Source organism: Garra rufa, chromosome 12, assembly GCF_049309525.1.
Source record: "Garra rufa chromosome 12, GarRuf1.0, whole genome shotgun sequence".
NCBI lineage: Eukaryota > Metazoa > Chordata > Actinopteri > Cypriniformes > Cyprinidae > Garra > Garra rufa.
In genome coordinates this window covers 37,357,632-37,377,626 of record NC_133372.1, presented here as the reverse complement: position 1 = coordinate 37,377,626, position 19,995 = coordinate 37,357,632, and the positions used below count along the sequence as shown (strand labels likewise).

Below are 19,995 nucleotides of genomic sequence, written 5' to 3'. Positions count from 1 at the left end.
CCCAGTGCCACTGGAAGCCACTGGAAGCCATGCTCATGCCATTACACTGCTCCACCATGTTCACAGATGATGTTGTAGGCTTCTCCATACTTTTTTCTTCCCGTCATTCTGGTACACATTGATTTTAATTTCAGCAGTCCAAAAAATGCTTTTCCAGAAGTGGTCTGGCTTTTTTAAATGTTTTTTTGACAAAGTCTAATCTGGTCTTGTTTGCACCTTGTGGTAAACCTTCTCTATTTTGCTCTGGTGAAGTCTTCTCTTGATTGTAGACTTTGACAGTGACACGCCTACCTCCTGGAGAGTATTCTTCACTTGGCTGGATGTTGTAAAATGTTTTATTACCATGGAGAGGATCATCCAATCATCCACCATACTGTCGTCTTTTGTGAACATCCTTTTTATGTTGCTGAGCTCACCAGTGTGTTCTTTTTCTTCTCAGAATTCACCAAACTGTTGATTTGGCCACTCCTAATGTTCCTGCTATCTCTCTGATGCATTTCTTTTGTTTTTGAAGCCTAACAATTGTCTGTTTTACTTGCATGCAGAGCTCCTTTGACTGCATGATGGGTTCAGAGCAACAGCTTCCAAATACAAATGGCACACTTAGAATCAACTCCAAATCTTTTACCTGGTTAATTGATGTAGAAAAAATGAAGGAATAGCCCACAACTGTCCATGAAACAGCTTTTGAGTCAACTGTCCAATCACTTATGGTCCCTTAAAAAAGGGGGGAGGTACATATTAAAGAGCTGTAATTCCTTAACTTTCTACCAATTTGATGAGACTGCCCTAACAATTAAAGCTCAGAGTGTGCACTTTAAGCCCATATTCATTGTATAACTGTAACTTGAATTTTGTAATTTTTGAATTTTGGTCAACAGCTAAAATAATAAAAATTGTGTCAGTGTCCAAATACATATGGACCTGACTGTATATATATATATATATATATATATATATATATATATGGGTCAAAGACAAAAAAGGGTTTAAGCATAAAATACAATAAGTGTAATACTGCTTTAAACTGATGTTTTTCCAAAATAAATATTAAAAAGTTTAATTTTATTGCATTTTTTTTTTTCTGAGCAAATCTTGTCAGGCATATCTACAACAAAAATCAATTTATGACATATTAAAAGATGAATTACTTTCACCCCAAATACCTATTAGTTGTAAATTTGCTCTATTCTAGGTTTTGCCCATTTGTCAGTAACAATTTTTACTTATTTAAAACACAATAAAATTTAATATGCCCCTGTACTCTTTTATATATTTTAATATGTACAAGTCAGAATAAGCATGTTGTTTAAATTTTTACATAAATATTGTTACATTGAATGACAATGTAACATTATTTCAACCAAATTTTGACATTTTACTTATTACAAACCTTAAAATTAGACACTTTACTTACATTTAATGTGCTTTCTATGGACATAACATCACTTTTGTAAATTTCTTTTGACCTGGACATATATATACAAAAAATAAAAACAAAAACTGGATACTAAAAATATGAAATTAGACTAAAAAATAGATTGAATATAATACATTCCGGGAAGTGAAAATCAGGGAGAAATATTAGAGTCCAAAAAATCTTACTAGCTCTTGCTTTCATTTTCTTTATGTAATCTGTAATATAATTTTCCACTTTTTTCTATTGAAATACAACCCAGACATGTTTTTGACACTTTTTTTTGAGATTCACCCCCATATAGTCATGTTAATTGCTCAATCAGCTATGTCAGAGATTAGCATATGTTGTGTTATTGCTGATATATGTTCTGCAGATGTCATTCTGTAAAGTCCCGCAGGAAAACTTGCAGTGCAGTGTGCATAGAGCATTTACGAAGATTAGAGCGAATTGTATATGCGTGATTATTTTGGGGATATTTTTTGACACCAGTCTACAAACAGTGATGACAATCAGTAATTTGAGTCCAATGTCAGTGTCTTATACGATGGTCTGATGGCATTAAAGGTGTTTGTCTAAAATACCCACCCACACGACAGTGCAGGTTGCAATTCATTCAAATTAACTGGTATTACATTTTACTCACAGATGTGTCAAACTGTGATGACCTGATGATGCTTTTAGCATCAACATGGATGCTGTTTGAAAATGAATTGTGACTTTTAGTTATTTTTGGTTTACAGTAATATGTATTAGATAAGCGTCAGATTGACTTCTAATTCAGTTTATTATTAATGAGAGGGTTGGTCATGATTTATGTATTTAATTTCAACGAGAAAGCACAAATAAGATTTATCAGATTTTTCTTGTTTTCTTATGAGATTGTACAATAACAGTGGTAACTAGAAGTATGACATTTAGGAAGTATTTCATGATTTAAAAAAATTACCGTAAACATCCATTTAGAATTTCCAGGGAATTAAAAAAAAAGAGAGCACTGTTTACAATCCCTCCCTTCCCCTTAATCTTCTACAATGTTGTTTGTAGGTCTAAAGGCTGTTTGTTTTGTAATCTTTCTACCTGTTGACTTTCTATGCCGTTGTTTCTGTATGTGTGTTCTGTTGTTTAATGCATGTCGTACCTCTGAAGCTGTAACTTGTTCTGTATGTGACAAAAAGCCAATTCCTTGTCTTGTATAGGAAAAAGAGCCAAAAATGTGTCAAAATGTCCTGAAATCTTTTGATTCCTTTGCAGTATGAAGAAGAGATATCCCCCTCCCCCCTTGGTTGGCTGGAAATCAAATAAATGATACAGATTATTAATTTTACCTATTATTCTGTGTTGTTATTAGAGTTTATACACATATATATATAAAAAAAAATCTAAATGTTTCGAGAATAAAGATGAAATTGCATGAATAAAGTCAAATTTTTTAAGAATAAAGTCAAAATATTTGAGAATAAAGTCAGAATTACGAGAATAAAGTCGAAATGTTTTGAGAATAAAGTCGAGATTTGAAGAAAAGTAAAAATGTTTCGAGAATAAAGACAAGATGTTTTAAAAAAATAAGTTACATGTTTTGAAATGTTTTGAGAATATTTTTGTCTTTATTCTCAAAATATGAACTTTATCTCTAAACATTGACCTTTTATTCTTGTAATTTCGACTTTAAAGTCGAAATTTTAATAAAATTTAAATTTTGAGAATAAAGTCGAAATGTTTCGAAAAAAAAAAAAGTCAAAATTACAAGAATAAAAAGTCAATGTTTTGAGAAAAAAGTAAAAATTCCAGAATAAAGTCGAAATTACCAGAATAAAATCGAAATGTTTTGAGAATGAAGTCAAAATTTCGAGAATTAATTCTTAAAGGCTAGAATATACTCTCAAAATATTATAACTTTAATCTTGTAATTGCTATTAATTAATTCACGTAATTGTGACGTTATTCTCAAAACATTTTGACTTTATTCTCAAAAAAAAGTCAAAATATTTCAACATTATTCTCATATTTTCAACTTTATTGTCAAAATATTTTGACTTTATTGTAGCATTCTTAGATATATTATTTATAATTTTTTTTAACATGGCACTAAAACGCCATTGTACAAAGAAAAATTTCACAAGCAACTATATATTTTTTTATTCTTTTTTTTTTGCGCTATATTTTTTGCTGCTGAAAGTGAGTACCCAAAAATGAATAGATTGGAATAGGTTTGGAGAAATTTAGCATTACATCACTTACTCACCAATGGATTCTTTACAGTGAATGGGTGCCATCAGAATAAGTCCAAACAGCTGATAAAAACATCACAATAATTCACAAGTAATCCACACCACACCAGTCCATCAAATAACATCTTGTGAATTGAAAATCTGTTTGTGGGAAAAAAAAATCATTAAGGTGTTTTAACTTTAAACCATTGCTTCTAACTGAAATGCTAGTCAATAATCCATAATAATGCTTCCTCCAGTGAAAAAGTCAATTTTATGTTGTCCTCTCACATCAAAATGCACCCACATATTTGTTTAGAACTTTTTTTGCTTTACAAGATGTTATGTAATAGATGTTTTTATCAGCTGTTTAAACTCTCATCCTGACGGCACCCATTCACTGCAAAGGATCCATTGGTGAGCAATGATACAATTTCTCCAAATCTGATGAAGAACCAAATCTGCATTTCTGATGGCCTGAGTAAATAGTCAGAAAATTGAAATTCTTGCGTGAACTATTCCTTTAATCATAATATGATGGCCATTAGCATTAGTCTTTTATGAATAAATGGGAATTAACTGTGACTAATATTGAATAATTCCTTGATAGCGTACTGTAATGAGGTATCAACTGTATCATTTGGCATACAAGCCTAAAGCTGGTTTGAGCTACCAAAATAGTCTCCACACATTCTACCATCACTTCTTTAAGTGTGAAATTTCATGACCCGGTCAAGGCTGATTGATGCGTGCGAGTTAGATGAAGAGAAAACTGTGTACAGTAGGACAGGAACAGGAGTCTCGTCGACGGACCCGTCTCCACAGACCTCTGCACCGAGAATTCCCCACGGCCTGCCACTGCAGAGACAAGCTCCTAAGAGTGAGAGAGTGAGAATGTGATGGAAAAAGATGATAGAGGAAGACAGATACAGTAATGGGTATTGCTCTGGCTGTTGTCCTTGAGCTAGGTTGAGAATTTCAACTCTGCCTTATAAATAATACAAGCATTTTATGTGTTGGTTGATATACAATACAATTTTACTATTATTAAAAGTACTGTATACATGTATATGAAAAAAATATTCCAGCATCATTAAGGTTTTAAACTTAGCCCTGATTAAACTGCTCTCTTTTTATTAAAAAAACATATCAAGGCTCTAGAGTGCTCCAAATGAGTGCACAAGTCTTAAAGCAGTACAAGATGTTTTATACACAAGCTTTTGAATATTCAAAGATGTGTCATGGTTCCCTCTAGTGGCCAAGATCTAGTCTCAAGACCTTGAATTAGTTTGAAAACCTGGCCTACTTCATTTCAGGAGACCATATTTCTTAAAAGATCTTGAGGCTTGTCACAATGTTTTGTAATGGCTTGTCGTAGTAATTTTTTTTAGCTTGTTATGAAACGCATAATGATTTACAGCTCAATTTACAGCTGAAGTACCTAATAATAAATCTACAGCTTGTCAACTATAGTTCAAATGCTTAGAGTCAGTGAAATCAATACTTTTATTCAGCAATGATGCATTAAATTGATCAAAAGTGACACTGGTAATAAGAAATGTTTCCCAAATCAGCATATTAGAATGATTTCTGAAGGATCATGTGACACTGAAGACTGGAGTAATGATGCTGAAAATTCAGCTTTGCCATCACAGGAATGAATTACATTTTAAAATATATTAAAATAGAAAAAAGCTATTTTGAAAATATAATACTATTTCACAATATTACGGTTTAAAACATATTTTAAATAAATAAAGGCAAGCTCAAATGGTGAGCATAAAAGACAGTAGTGAGTATTATTTCCTCCATACTAAATTGGGTGTTCTTTGAATTATAAAGTTGTCCAAATCCTCGAGTCTATTTTATCACAATAGTCTCATGTGAACATGTTAATACTTTTGAAGGGAGTAAGGGAGAGTCTACACTAATAAATAAATAAAGGCTCCAAAAGGTTGTTTTTGCAGTGATGCAATAGAAGAACCATTTTTAGTTCCCCAAAGAACCTTTCAGTCAACAGTTATTAAAAGAACCATTTTGAAGTACATTTAAAAAATCTAAAGAACCTTTTTCCGCTACACAGCACCTTTTCTGCATTTGAAAGGTTCCGTGGATGTTCAAGGTTCTTCATGGAACCAATGATGGCAATAAAGAACTCTTATTTTTTAAGAGTGTATTGCACTTAATTTGCATTGAACCTAGATAAAAAAAAAAAAAAAAAGATTTATCTTAAAAGTCTCTTTGCATTTACCTGCCTTGTCCCATGTTCTCCCCGTCCCCGGAGCAGTAGCGTTGGCCCTGGGCCAGTGCTGGTGGCTGGCACTCCACACACACCTGATGTCCTTCCTTTAGGTACCGCATCCAGCGAGTGTGCGGACTGAAACTGCGTTGACAACCCGCCGTCAGGGACGTGAGTTTGAACTCCACACAGTAACTGAGATGTGCACATACAGAAACACATAAATACACAATAAATTACACATACACTAATATATAAACATTTGCGGCAAGTATAATTTTTTTTTATTGTATACTTTTGGCAAGGATGCATTAAAATGATCAAAAGTCATATTAAAGGCACAATATGTAAGATTATTTGATTCAAATATCCAAAAGCCACTAGAACAGTGTTTATATTTTGTTGACTTGTGTACTTACCTTATCCCAAATGATCCAAAGTCATATTAAAGGCACAGTATGTAAGATTTTTTAATCAAAATATCAAAAAAACACTAGAACAGTGTTATATATTTTATTGAGTTGTGTACTTAAATTATACCAAATGTTTCTAAGAATGTTTAAATCCAGAGAAGTAAGCAATTTTAACTTGTGGCTTATCCCTTGTCATTGTGTTGTCTGACAATGATGATATACACCCTCAATTTCTGGTTTTATTTAGTAGAAAACATGGAAACCCTAAAGACGCTTTAATTATGTGTTTTATTAGACAGGTGACGAATACACAGAGTAGCATTATAACAGAACTTTCAACGCACTCAAATGTATCCAGAATGATAAAACAGTGCTGCTTTACCCCACATATTCAGGACTGGAAAGAGAGGAAGTGGTTGACTGTGGCATAATAAAAGCTCTACTGCCTTCGAGCCGCGTGCCGCGCTCGGCTCTCATTAGCAATCACTCCAGTGGCTGCGTTTTGCCACTGGACGTTTTGACGTTAATTATTCATTAATACATTAACTTATCTATGAACATGATTTCTGCCCAAGTTTGTCGGACTGCATCGGCTGTAGGGATGAAGACGACAACTTGCATGATTTCACACTCAATTCCGCCACCATCAAACTCCGCCTTTGTTTCTTTGTTTGTTTTGAATATGCACCTTCTAGCAGTGAAAATTACATACTGTGCCTTTAAAGACTTGCAAGGCTTGTAAATATAAACAAATTATATTTGGATTTACATTACTTTTAGGATTATTTAACAATCCTAAAAGTTTATATACCATGGTGTCCGCAACTATATTAAACAATGCAACGCAATATTTATAATGGTAATAAATGTTTCTGAGCACCAAATTAGCATATTAGAATGATTTCTGAAGGATCATGTAACACTGAAGACTGGAGTAATAATGCTGAAAATTCAGCTTTGCATCACAGGACTAAAATAAATGTAATCCTGGACCACAAAATAGCCAAAAATACATCGATTTTTCAAAAATCGATTTTTCTTTTACGCCAGATATTAAATAAAATCAAAGTTCCATTAAGATATGTTGTACATTTCCTACTGTAAATATATCAAAACTTATTTTTTGATTAGTATGCATTGCTAAGAACTTCATTTGGACAACTTTAAAAGCAATTTTATTAATATTTTAGCACCCTCAGATTTCAGATTTTCAAATAGCTGCATCCAAATATTGTCCTACATCAATGGAAAGCTTATTTATTCAGCTTTCAGATGATGGATAAATCTCTTTATTTTTTAATTGACCCTTATGACTGGTTTTGTGGATCAAAAGTGACACTAGTAGTAAGAAATGTTTCTCAAATCAGCATATTAGAATGATTTCTGAAGGATCATGTGACACTGAAGACTGGAAGAATGATGCTGAAAATTCAGCTTTGCCATCACAGGAATGAATTACATTTCAAAATATAATAAACTAGAAAAAAGCTATTTTGAAAATATAATAATATTCCACAATATTACTGTTTAAACTGTATTTTGAACAAATAAATGCAACCTTGGCGAGCATAAAGATTTTCCAGATTTTCAAATAGCTGCATCTCGGCCAAATATTGTCCTACAGCAATTAAAAGCTTATTTATCCAGCTTTCAGATGATGTATAAATCTCTCTTTTTTTTAATTGACCCTTATGACTGGTTTTGTGGTACATTAAAATATATTTAAAAAGTTATTTAAAATTGGTAATAATGTTTCAAAATATTACAGATTTGACTGTAATTTTGATGCAAATTTGGTGAGCATAAAAAAAAAAAAAAAAAAAAAAACTTCAAATCTTACAGTGCTAATAAATCTATAAACAAATATAGTATTGCCAGGGTATGTGTATAAAAAAAGTAACACTTTTACTTTTTAGCGGTGATCGCGGTAAATAAAAAAATGTTTACCTTATGATATTGCTGTCCAAAATCTCCCTCTTTTTCCTTGCATTTCCATAGCCACCTGTGGTGATGAGAGCTGGGACTGTAAAGTAATGAGACAGAGAAGGAGGTCAAAGATTAAGGAAGATAGATTTTAATGCATACATGCCCCATACTTCACCTGCAGCCTCATAAGAAGGTTCAGCTCATTTTCAGAAGCACAGGATAACAGGCGACATTTAGATTGCTGCTTTAGTGCCTAGAGAATATGCACTGACGAAGATGATTATAGTTCATCATTTGATTACAGTCAGAATGAGCCCACATACTGATAACGCGATTATATAAGATAAATATTCACTCGGATAAATGGGATGTAATGTGTACTGTGGACTCCTTCCAAGAGCAACAATTCAATGAAAAAATAATGGTTGTATAAATCATTTTAAATACGTTTATATGACTACCAGTTGCTTTTATTATGGATCATAAGGGTTGACTATAGACCTACTGCGATATTATTCATTGTTGATTATGAAATGTGACATTTGTGTTGAGAGATGACAAATGGCTTTGAGACAATACCTAGTGATTGTAAGCAGGGACCATTCTGGCCATGATACTCTGCGCAGCCTGCGGCCTGTTGTAGAGGGGGACAGGGTTGGCCTCCATTACGTGCTTCCTGGATCACCTGTCTCCGCCTGGTGCGCAGTGTGGGTTTACATGACTCCAGACAGCCAGACCACACACTCCATTCGCTCACCACACAGGATATGGCTAAAACACACACACAGTAGATGTGACATCTAAAGCAAGGATATCCACAAACAACAGAAACAAAGGGGTCATGTAATGCATTTGATCATTTTTACTATCATTTTACTCAAGGCCAGTTTTTCTTGCACCAAAAAGTTTATCGTGACTTTTTCCCTCCCTCTAAAATTTTAAACTACACAGGCTTTTTGCTGTTGCTGTTGTGCCTTTAAGGCTTCTTTGCATGTGAAATGAGGTTTAGTGTCTCCAGTGTAGTTTTTAACTGAACCATTACACATTACACTGTGACAGGATCACAAAACAATCTGCACTAAAAAGATGTTTGAAAGCTTTTGTCCTCCAGCGTGTTAAATAATAAAAAGCTGAAATGTTTGTAAAGTACTACAGTGAGAAGTTTTCAAAGGCAGCATAAACTTTGTTTTGTATGGATGCATGCAACAATGCCTTGCTCACTACATTCTGTACTCAATGTATATTCATTAATTACTCAAAAGATTAATTTGTTGCATAAGTAAAATGTGAAATGAGAATCAGCAACAGAGATGCATTCATAAACATATTTTTAAAAGAAATTATTACTTTTATTCAGCAAGGATACATTAAATTGATTAAAAATGACAGTAACGACATTTATAATGTTACAAAGATGATATTCAAATTAAGCGCACATTTTCCTATGTATCACGGTTTACACAACGTTTACTTCACCATATTACAGATAAATCCTAATCTAATCATGACTAGAACTCATATATAGATATTTTACCACTGTTTTGTGTTACAAATTATGTAGGAAAAGTAATAGATTAATTTATGACAAGAGTGCATCTCAAAACATATACATCCTAACAGGGGTTCAGACCTTTTTCACAAAAAGGCTTTCTTTGTTGCCTTTTTCCCTATCATGTTTTAGAAATCATAAGAAATTATATATCAATTGAAAACTTAAAATATGAAAATTTATCCTTGAAGACATTGCATTACTGTGGAAATTGTACATCAAAATGATATTACAAAATGTTTTCATTTATGAATTATTTTAAGTAAAGGATTAAAAAAAGTTATTTTAAATTGTAAAAATATTTCACAATATTACTGATTTTACTGTATATTTAATCAAATAAATGCAGCCTTGGAGCATTAGAGATGTCTTTCAAAAATATAAAAAATCTTAATATGTATTTATATATTTAAAAAATATACAGTTCACAATATTTCATACTAAAAACTATGTTTTTTAAATGATAATATATTAATATTGTTATATTTTCTAGAAAAAAAAGTTTAAATACAAAGCTCTAGATAAAGTCAGTACAGTACAGACGTGGCCTAAAGTATAGCCTGAACCTGTTGTATAATTTCAATATATTGCATCTGAAAAATATAAAATTCTAAAAACCTGGACAGGCAAGGTCATAGTCGTGACAACAGTCCAATGTCGTCCTGCATGCCTGGTCGCAGTAACATTCCCCATAGGAGCGATCTTTCCTCCAGTCTTCAGTAATACATGACTGGTTTTGTCCAGCGCAACACAGTCCTGTATCCTGACAACCTCCTTCGCTCTGGGACACCAGTGTTACCAGCAGAGCGAGGTACAAAACCATCCATGAGTGTCTGGAGCTGCACGCTGACATGATAATGAGCAGCCTGAATATGTCGCTCTCCTCATCTGAAGAACTCATGCATGTAATTGACTTCTACATCTTGCTGCACCTCTGTGATATTTACCAGGCCTATTCTAGATGACATGCTTCACTCACTCTGAGATTTTGATTTTCCATTTTGTGCCTCATGGCATCTTAAAGGAATAGTGTACTCAAAAATGAAACCTTGCTTAAAATTTACTCACCTTCAGGCGATTTACAAGTTTATTCCATCACTTGCTCACCAGTGGATCCTCTGCAGTGAATGGGTGCCGTCAGAATGAGAGTCCAAACAGCAGATAAAAACATCACAATAATCCACACGACTCCAGTTAAAACCTGAAAGTTTGATACAAAAACACAATTAAGGTGGTTTAACTTTAAACTGTTGATTGTGGTCAAAATATTAGTTCATGAAAAAAAGTCTATGTCCTGTTGTCCTTTCACTTCAAAATTCACTGTTTGAAGGTAGGGAATGACCTAAAATAGTTTGCATTTAGTCAATAAAATCTATATGAGTTCTAATGTATGCAAGTTTGTTTTGCATATACAGTTGTTAAATCAGTTTTTATGGTTGAGGACCCTTTTCAAATGTTTCCTTAGCTGGCTGGTATTGCCCATTGATGCTGAAACACGTGAAAAGAGAGGATTAAATTCATTCCTGTAGCTAGAGGCTAGTCATGCAGAAAGAACAATACCATAGACACTGCTGTACTGTAGGGCCTCATATATTTACAATCCCATGTCATTTTCACATGAAAGGAAAAATTATGTGTGTGCAAAAAATAATTGGAGTTTGATGCTGATTTTGTTTAGGGTGCATTTTTGTCTCAAGTATGATTAATTTATAGTCTAGTACATTCAATCTGCTTCATTTAAGTTAGTTAAAACAATACAATTGTTAGTTGGTTGTAATTATTATTTTTTTTTTTTGCAAAGACCCAGTTGGACTAATATGTGGTTTACAAGTGTCCACTGTTTGCATTGTTTTTGTGGTTTAGGGAACTCATTAATTTTCCATTTTGTACAAATTAGAGTGAGTTTGACTTGATTACTTGCTAGGACTATAAACATGTGAAATGATTTTAATGAGGAATTCATAATTTCTGACGGCTTTTTTCACATTTTGATGTGATATTGCAATATTGCATTGATTTAGATTTTGGCAAATAGTGGTGTACACAGATTCTGTACAGACTGTACAAATAAATAAATAAATACAGAAACCCATAAATTACTCCATTAAATAATTCCTTCTAAATTTCACTTTGAGTAAAAGTACAAAGGTACATTTTTAACATATCATTTGACCCAGTCTTGAGTAGCACTGGTATATTAGTAGCAATAGGCAAAAACACACTGTATGGATCAAAATCAATTAGGATATTAAGTAAAGATCATGTTCCATTAAGATATTTTGTAAATTTCCAAGCACAAATATATCAAAACTTAATTTTTGATAAGTGATATGCATTGCTAAGAACCTAATTTGGACAACTTTAAATGCAATTTTCTCAATATTTAGATTTTTTTTTACACCCTCAGATTCCAGATTTTCAAATAGTCATATCTCAGCTAAATTTTTTAATTCATACATCAGTGAAAACCTTATTTATTCAACCTTCAGATGATGTATGGATCTCAATAATAATAAAAAAATACCAGTATGATTGGTTTTGCGGTTCAGGGTCACATAGGCCTAGTAGTTCACTGCTGCAATCGGATCAGTCAAATTCACAAAAGAATCACATCGATTTGCGAATCGGTTCACTGAAAAGAATCGAATAAAAAAAACTATTAGTTCAAGTATCGAACAAGTCTATAAGTTATCGTATGAGGTATGGGTTTCATCGCTTCAAAAAAAAAAAAAATGTTGTTAGTAAAAAAAACATATTACGTTCCCCAAATGAATGAATTTAAGTAGCCTATGTTGACAAAATGACGATTGGGGAATTATATTTAAAGATAAGTTAAATAAAGTTTCGCGGGGGAAAGCAAAATAGTACATTTGCGAGAAAACGTAAAACATTGAAAAATATGTTTTCCTCGATTCCTCCCATTTTACATTTAGCTTGTTCAGTGATGCGCTTCGTACTCCGTCTTGTATTGTCACAGCAGAAGTAGTTTAATTGGTTGCTTGAGGTATTTTCACCTAACCCTGAAAACGTATTTATACGGCCTCTTGAGGGGAATATCATGGATAGTCCAGAAACAGAGCTTGGCTATCTCACTCACTCCCATAAATAAGCACACAACGCTACATGGACACCATGATCTTCCTAATGGATTTACAGATGGTCTTCTGAACATAGTGTACTAGTACCCTGCGCTCTTGTCTGCGGATCGCGCTGAGACCACGTACGAAGGCGAATTGGTGCTAATAACTGGCTCTGGAGGAGTTCCGGGCCGCTTTTTCGCCCTGGAGATTTCCAAGCACGGTGCAGAATTGGTGCTATGGGACATCAGCGGAGAAACTAATGAGGCAGCCAAGCTGGTGAAGGCGCAAAGGGACCAGGTAAACGTGTACATGGTGGATGTGACAAACCGGGAAGAAGTGTTCCGCACAGCTGTCTAGGTACAGAAGGAGGTGGGAAGAGATGTGGCCTAAATGGTGAACAGTAGCCGGTGAGAGACTCCTGGACTGACCTGATGCCGTGGTGGAAGAGAGGACAATGAAAGTAAACTGCCATGCTCTCTACTAGGTAAGAAGTTTGAAATAACATATCAGAAATTGTATCTTCAAAGTTAAAACAAATGATATCGACCTTAGTTTTTCTGTAAGAGTGGGCGTGGCCATTTTTTTTTTTTTTTTTTTTTTGTGCCAGGCTTCTGGTCGCATCCACTTCCAGCTATTTTTAGCAGTTCAAAACATCTGGTTTTGCTGCTTGATATTGGAAACTGGTAAGTCTTATAATATTTAATATATTATTCCTAATTATGAACACAGTGGTTTGTAGTGCAAACAGTTTTACTGTTTACTGCACTTTATTCTTCTGGGTATTTCCCTACAGCCGCTAATGAACCGGAAGTCCCGCACATTTATACAAAACGGCTTACTTCTATGTTGAAAAGGCTAGTCGTATTTACAGTGGTTTTTACTGGTACCAGTGTGAATTTTAGGGTATTTTTTTAAGTTTACAAAGGTGCCCAGAAGTAGTCTTTCAAATACGGGATCAATTTTGTGCCAAAACTATAAAATTAAAGGAATAGTTCACCAAAAACGAAAATTTGCAGAACAGTAGCTCACCCTTAGGCCATCCAAGATATATAGATGAGTTTATTTCTTTATGAGAACAGATTTGGAGAAATGTAGCATTACATCACTAGCTCACCAATGGATCATCAACAGTGAATGGGTGCCATCAGAATGAGAGTCTAAACAACTGATAAAAACACAGCAATAACAACTCCAGTCCATTAATTAATGTCTTGTAAAGTGAAAAGCAATGTTTTTTATTTAATGAAAAATCCATTTCTATGTTTTCTAAATTTTGAAAAGTATATGCGCTTTCTTTTCATTTAAAAAAAAAAAAGAATTATCAAGCAGCAGAGCATGTCTCTAGCAATGAGTCGACTGCATGAACTGGATACCTTGAATTGAATCCTGGATAAAAGTGTCTACCAAATGCATAAATGTAATGGGTAACAAAACATCTCAATAAGCTCAAGAAATAAAGATGCTTAAATAGCCTGAAATAAAATGCTGAGAATGATGAGCATTAGTAAATGGCATGTGAATATTCCCATACGTTCTGTATTCATGCCAAAGTTTGACAAACAGATGGATTAAAAGTAAATAATGCTGCTTTGCCTTCATTGTATACTTGATATGCATAGAACGCATGATGTGGGAATTACCTGATTTTATCCCTTTAGCCTTATTTACAGCCTTTTTCTGATGTTTCTCTGATGTTGAATCATATTATTCCCCCATAAAAGTCTCACTTTGATCCGCTTAATGCAAATAACCGTGACCATGTATGAAGTGGATTAATGGTAACATTCAGCAATCTTTACACATTAGCATAGAGCTGATGCATGCACTGGATGCCAACCAGTGATGCTGATACTGTGGTTCTTTGCATTTATATATGTATTCAATAGACAGACATATTTTCTTTTTTTTAATCCAAGGCAGTTTACAGTGCATCTACATTTGAGCAGTGTGTTTGTTCCCAGAGAACTGAATCCATGCCATTGGTAGTGCTATAGTATTTAATTATTTAAAGATTGAATAATTTTTAATTATGACATGTTGGATTGAAAATGAAATATTAAACATAAAATTATATATATATATATACACATTTAATTTTGTTTTACTTTTTATAAATTATGCTATCCGAAATGAGGAAATTAAATTACACGTGAGCTTTCTGACTATTTTTGGATAGATTATTTTACCATTTCATCATTTAAGCAGCTATTTTGAGTATTTTATTTATTATTTGAGGATTTAATTTATTATTTTATAGGGGTGTGACGAGACACTTATCTCACGAGACGAGACGAGACGAGATTTTGGGCTCACGAGAACGAGACGAGACGAGATTTAACTTTTTTAAATAAATCCTCAATGATGAAATATATAGGGGACAATAGTATTTTATTCAACAAAAAACACAAAATGCAAAAAAATAAATAAATAAATGTAGGTGCATTTTGATATGAACTTGTACTTTATGAAATTAAACTTATATTTTAATGAATTATATGCAGTAATAAAAATGCTGCATGATTCTGGGTAAACTGAAAAACAATTTTCTTTTATAAACTGGAGATCACGATTCTGAAGAAAAAAAGGATTAGAAAATTAAACAAAATGACATAATTTACTATTGGTTCTGAAATAATGTTCATTGCTTAAGTCTGAAAAAAAAAAAAACTAAAAAAAAATGAAGGAGCCCGTGTCTCTAATAAAGACTTTCACTATTGGAATCTCTTGAATGTTTAATTCAATGACAAATATTTTTTAAAACGTGCAGTTGTCGCCCTCTCCTGGTGAAGAGAATAAACGTTACTCTACATACGTGTTATACTTTCGTTTTTGATCGCTACTGTAGACAATAAGTGTGTATATCCAAACTATAAGCTTTTATCCCAGTACTTATGTTATTTAAATGTCTGTAACAAAGACATGATGATGATTATGTGGTTAAAAAGACTGTTTGTGTTGCTTTCTGAAACCACAGCAGTAAGAATGCAGATTCGAATGTCTTCAATAACGTTCACATGGTAAGCGTCAGTGGAGCGCGTGAAACAGTTGTAACTGACAATGCTGAATCACAGTCATTCATGAATAAGATCGCATGGGTGTTTGAATAGAGATGGTGATATTTTTATAACTATTAGTCATGCAGCCCTAATGTAAACATTGCAAAATGTTTTGCCATGATATCATCACGTTCTCGCGAGACCAGTCAGATCTCGCGGGATACATCGGAGTCTCGCGAGATCTCGTCACACCCCTATTATTTTAATTTTGTTAGGGAAAAATACTAACATGCTAGTGTTGGGTCGAGTCCACGTAAGTCGAGTCCACGTAAGTCGAGTCCGAGTCTTTAACCAGTCGAGTCCGAGTCAAGTCCGAGTCCAAAATGGGGCGAGTCGGACTCAAGTCCGAGTCCAAATGGGTCGAGTCCGAGTCGAGTCCGACCGAGTCCAACTAAAAACTACTGTTTGTCAGTATCTTAACCTTGTTTTAATTTGTGCAACTACAATAAGGCAATGACAATTTAAATGTAACAAAAGGAAACCTCTGTTGCATATTGCCATTTTGATTTTTTTATTTCACACCATCTCATTAGTGTCCTGCTCAGCAAACTTAAAGTCATGTAACAGAAGTTATGACTGACTTGATATTATGACATATTTTTGAGTGAAACAGCTTTTAGAATGTGGGAAGGACAATGTGGGAATTATAAGGGAAGGACAGGACTGTACCTACGAGTAAAAGAATGAATCTGTGATAAAGGGAGGGGTAGGTGAAGAGATGGACAGCTAGTGACATATTTTTCTTAGATGAAAATGAGGCTGTGAGGGTTAATGACATGGAAGTCATGGAATAAAAGAATAAAATTCTGACTTTATTTTCTCAATTTCGAGATTATATCTCACAATTCTGATAAGAAAATACATTCTCCCTTTTCCTCTCAGCTAAAGTCATGAGTTTATTTTTTCCCTCAGAACTGACAAACTTGCTATTGCTGCGTTAAATTGAGTTCTAAAGTCTTAAATACAACATATAAACGACATAAAAAAATTCTGAATTCTGAGATAAAATAGGTAAATGTAAAATGTTATAGGTTTAAATAGTATTTTTTTACTGACATAACTGTAACGTCTACTCCAAATTGGTCTATTGACAACGGGCCATTGAATTATTAGAAAATAATGCACACCCAAGTAAGTAAGTAAAACATTCTCAAGCTTACTGAAGGAAAATAAACAGTCTAATAATTAATTACAAGCAAAAGCATAAATAAATATAATAATCAAAATACAAATGAAATAGTTTTATACGTTTTTCAGATTGATCTATATAGTAAAGTATACCACAGAAATAGTGTACTACAAACATTTAATGAAGTAATAAATGTAAAAATAAAACTCTCTACAATCTTCACCGTATATAATAAATATAGATGATTCTTATTAAAATTGCTAAACTGCTTCAATCAAGAGCAGTGAGTGATTTTCTCTTTTTATTTTGTTGTTTGATTATGACGCAGTCTGTGGCAGGTTTACACTGCTGTCGCTTTAAGACCGGACGCACAGATCATATATTTTGACACATCTGTATTTCTAACTCAACACAAAACCGATAGCATTTACATGAATGCTCTCCAAGACGATGCATTTTGACATTACCTTTCGTGTAAGTGTGTAGCAATAGAGAAAGAGTTTAATTCAGCATTGTGCGCTGACTGAGAGGCAGGCTTTCAAGTACCGGCAAGACTTTAAAACACATGCCAATAATACTGAATGTCACTTTCGTAATAATGCATCGAGTCAGTAAAATTTCCATCAACTGTCCCTGGACTCGGCTGGACTCGGCAATAATTCCCGAGTCCGAAAAGCTTGAGTCCGAGTCAAGTCCGAGTCAAAATGCATCCGAGTCCGTGACAAGTCCGAGTCCGCTAAAAATTGTACTCGAGACCGGACTCGAGTCCGAGTACAAGTCCGAGTACCCCAACTCTATAACATGCTAGCAAAAACATACACCAACATACACATACACTTCCCAACAGGGGAAGATTATCACCAAATTTCAGTTTTAATTGCAATCTCTTCATCACAACAAAGCTATTGTTTGTTTTCAGAAAACATGGAATATAAACAGATAATACTGAATACTTTAATCTTGCTGCTATGGAACCGCATAAAGACTCTTTTTAAGTTTGTGTTCCACAGAAAAACAAAGATGTGGGTTTAAAATGACAGAAGTTTAATTTAAAGGTGATCTATGCATTTAAAGGATTCGTTCACATCCAGAATAAAAATTTCCTGATAATTTACTTACCCTCATGTCATCCAAGATGTTCATGACTTTCTTTCTTCAGTCAAAAAGAAAGGTTTTTGAGGAACACATTTCAGGATTTTTCTCCATATATTGGACTTCAATGGGAGCCAAAGAGTTGAAGGCCCCAAACTGCAATTTCAGTGCAAAATCTGCAAAATGTTCATTATTTTACCAAAATCAGACAAAATGCATGTTTTTTTAGTACTGACCTGAATAAGATATTTAACATATAAGCCGTTTACAGATAGTCCACCTGAGGAAATAAGGAAAAAAATAACACTGTGCAAAAGTTTACATACACTTGACTCTTAATACTGTGTTGAATGATCAACAGCTGTTTTGTTAATAGTAAAAGTTGTTCATGAGTTCCTTGTTTGTCCTGAAAAGTTAAACTGGCCGCTGTTCTTCAGGAAAAAAAAAATCTTCAGGTCCCACAATTTTTTTTTTTTTTTTTTTTAATTTGTGTGTATTTGAACTTTTTCCAACATTGACTGTATGAGGACAACTGAGAGACTCACTGATGCTTCAGAAGGAAACACAATGCATTAAGAGCTGGGGGGTGAAAACTTTTAGAAGATCAGGGTAAATGTAACTTTTGTCTTCTGCGAAACAGGCAAGTATCTCCTATAGCTTCTGAAGGGCAGTACTAAAAAAAAAGATACTTAGGCAAAATAAGAAAAATGTACACTTCTTCCTGTTCAAAAGCTTACACCCCAGCACTTAGTGCATTGTTTTTCCTTCTGAAACATCAATGAGCGTTTGAACCTTCTGTAATAGTTGTATATGAGTCCCTCAGTTGTCCTCAGTGTGAAAAGATGGATCTCAAAATCATACAGTCATTGTTGGAAAGGGTTCAAATACACAAAAATGCAAAATAACCTAAGAATTTGTGGGACCTAAATTATTTTTCTGAAGAGCAGTCAGCAGTTTAACTGTTCAGGACAAACAAGGGACTCATGAACAACTATCACTAAAAAAAAAAAAAAAAAACAGCTGTGGATCATTCAGATAACAACACAGTATTAAGATTCAAGTGTAAACTTTTTATAAAATCAACTCTTATTTTCTCTTGTGGACACTGTAAACGTCTTTAATGTGAAATATCTTATTCAGGTCAGTACTAAAAAAACAACACTCATTTTCTATGATCCCTCTTATTTTGGTACAAATATGTCATTTTCTAAATAAAAATAAAGATGTATATACTTAACCACAAATGCTTAAAAGATACACTAAAAGTCTAAATTGCACTAAATAATCCTTCACAGTACTCAACTCTTGTTGTTTCTCTACTATTACAGGGAAGAGTCTGAACCGATCCTGCCTTGACTAGACCCCTTATACTGAGTACAGCAGGCCATGAATGCCATTCTCAAATAGCAGCCGCTAATATGCATTCCCGGACTGAGCTACCTGCCCTTCCTGCCCAGACAGGAGTACACTTGACGTGACATTCACATTGGCACCAAAGTAAAAAATTCTGCCTCATTTGTCACCAGTCTCTGGTTTTATAAGAGCTGCCCTACCCTTCAGTGTTTTACTTAAATGACATCTTGCCTTTGCAGCCTGTTTCCATGGGAATCCAATGTGGTGACATGTCGCTTTCTGGGTTTAGACAAGTGTATGTACTTGTTTCGCTGAGACCATGAGGAAGAAAAGAGCAGCTAGTGGTGCCATCTGAAACACTACAGGTATGACTGGTCATATATTATGTATGTAATATTTTATATATTTCTAAAAAAATATTTAATTTGTTAAAAATATATTTTTTAAGATTAGAAGATTACTAGAATAAAATCCTTTAAATAGATTTTTCAATTACCTTATTTACAGGCTTTTCATTATTGTGGAATCCCT

General features: G+C 33.7%; 2 protein-coding genes across 2 annotated transcripts; one reads left to right on the top strand and one right to left on the bottom strand.

Annotated features, from left to right (window-relative positions):
* Positions 1 to 3,352: 3,352 nt before the first annotated feature.
* On the bottom strand, positions 3,353 to 10,655 carry LOC141347668 (somatomedin-B and thrombospondin type-1 domain-containing protein). The gene is made up of 5 exons (XM_073852649.1): positions 10,373 to 10,655; positions 8,785 to 8,976; positions 8,227 to 8,302; positions 5,879 to 6,061; positions 3,353 to 4,501 (listed from the first exon to the last, which is right to left on the bottom strand). Exons 1-5 carry the CDS (start codon positions 10,653 to 10,655, stop codon positions 4,384 to 4,386), a joined length of 852 nt encoding a protein of 283 aa, XP_073708750.1. The 3' UTR covers positions 3,353 to 4,383.
* Positions 10,656 to 12,886: 2,231 nt separating this feature from the next.
* rdh20 (retinol dehydrogenase 20) lies at positions 12,887 to 19,981 on the top strand. Its single transcript, XM_073852580.1, is given in 5 exon segments — positions 12,887 to 12,977; positions 12,980 to 13,232; positions 13,234 to 13,311; positions 19,440 to 19,574; positions 19,704 to 19,981. Coding segments are annotated over 5 exon segments (633 nt in total). The 3' UTR covers positions 19,780 to 19,981.
* The last annotated feature ends 14 nt before the right edge of the window (positions 19,982 to 19,995 follow it).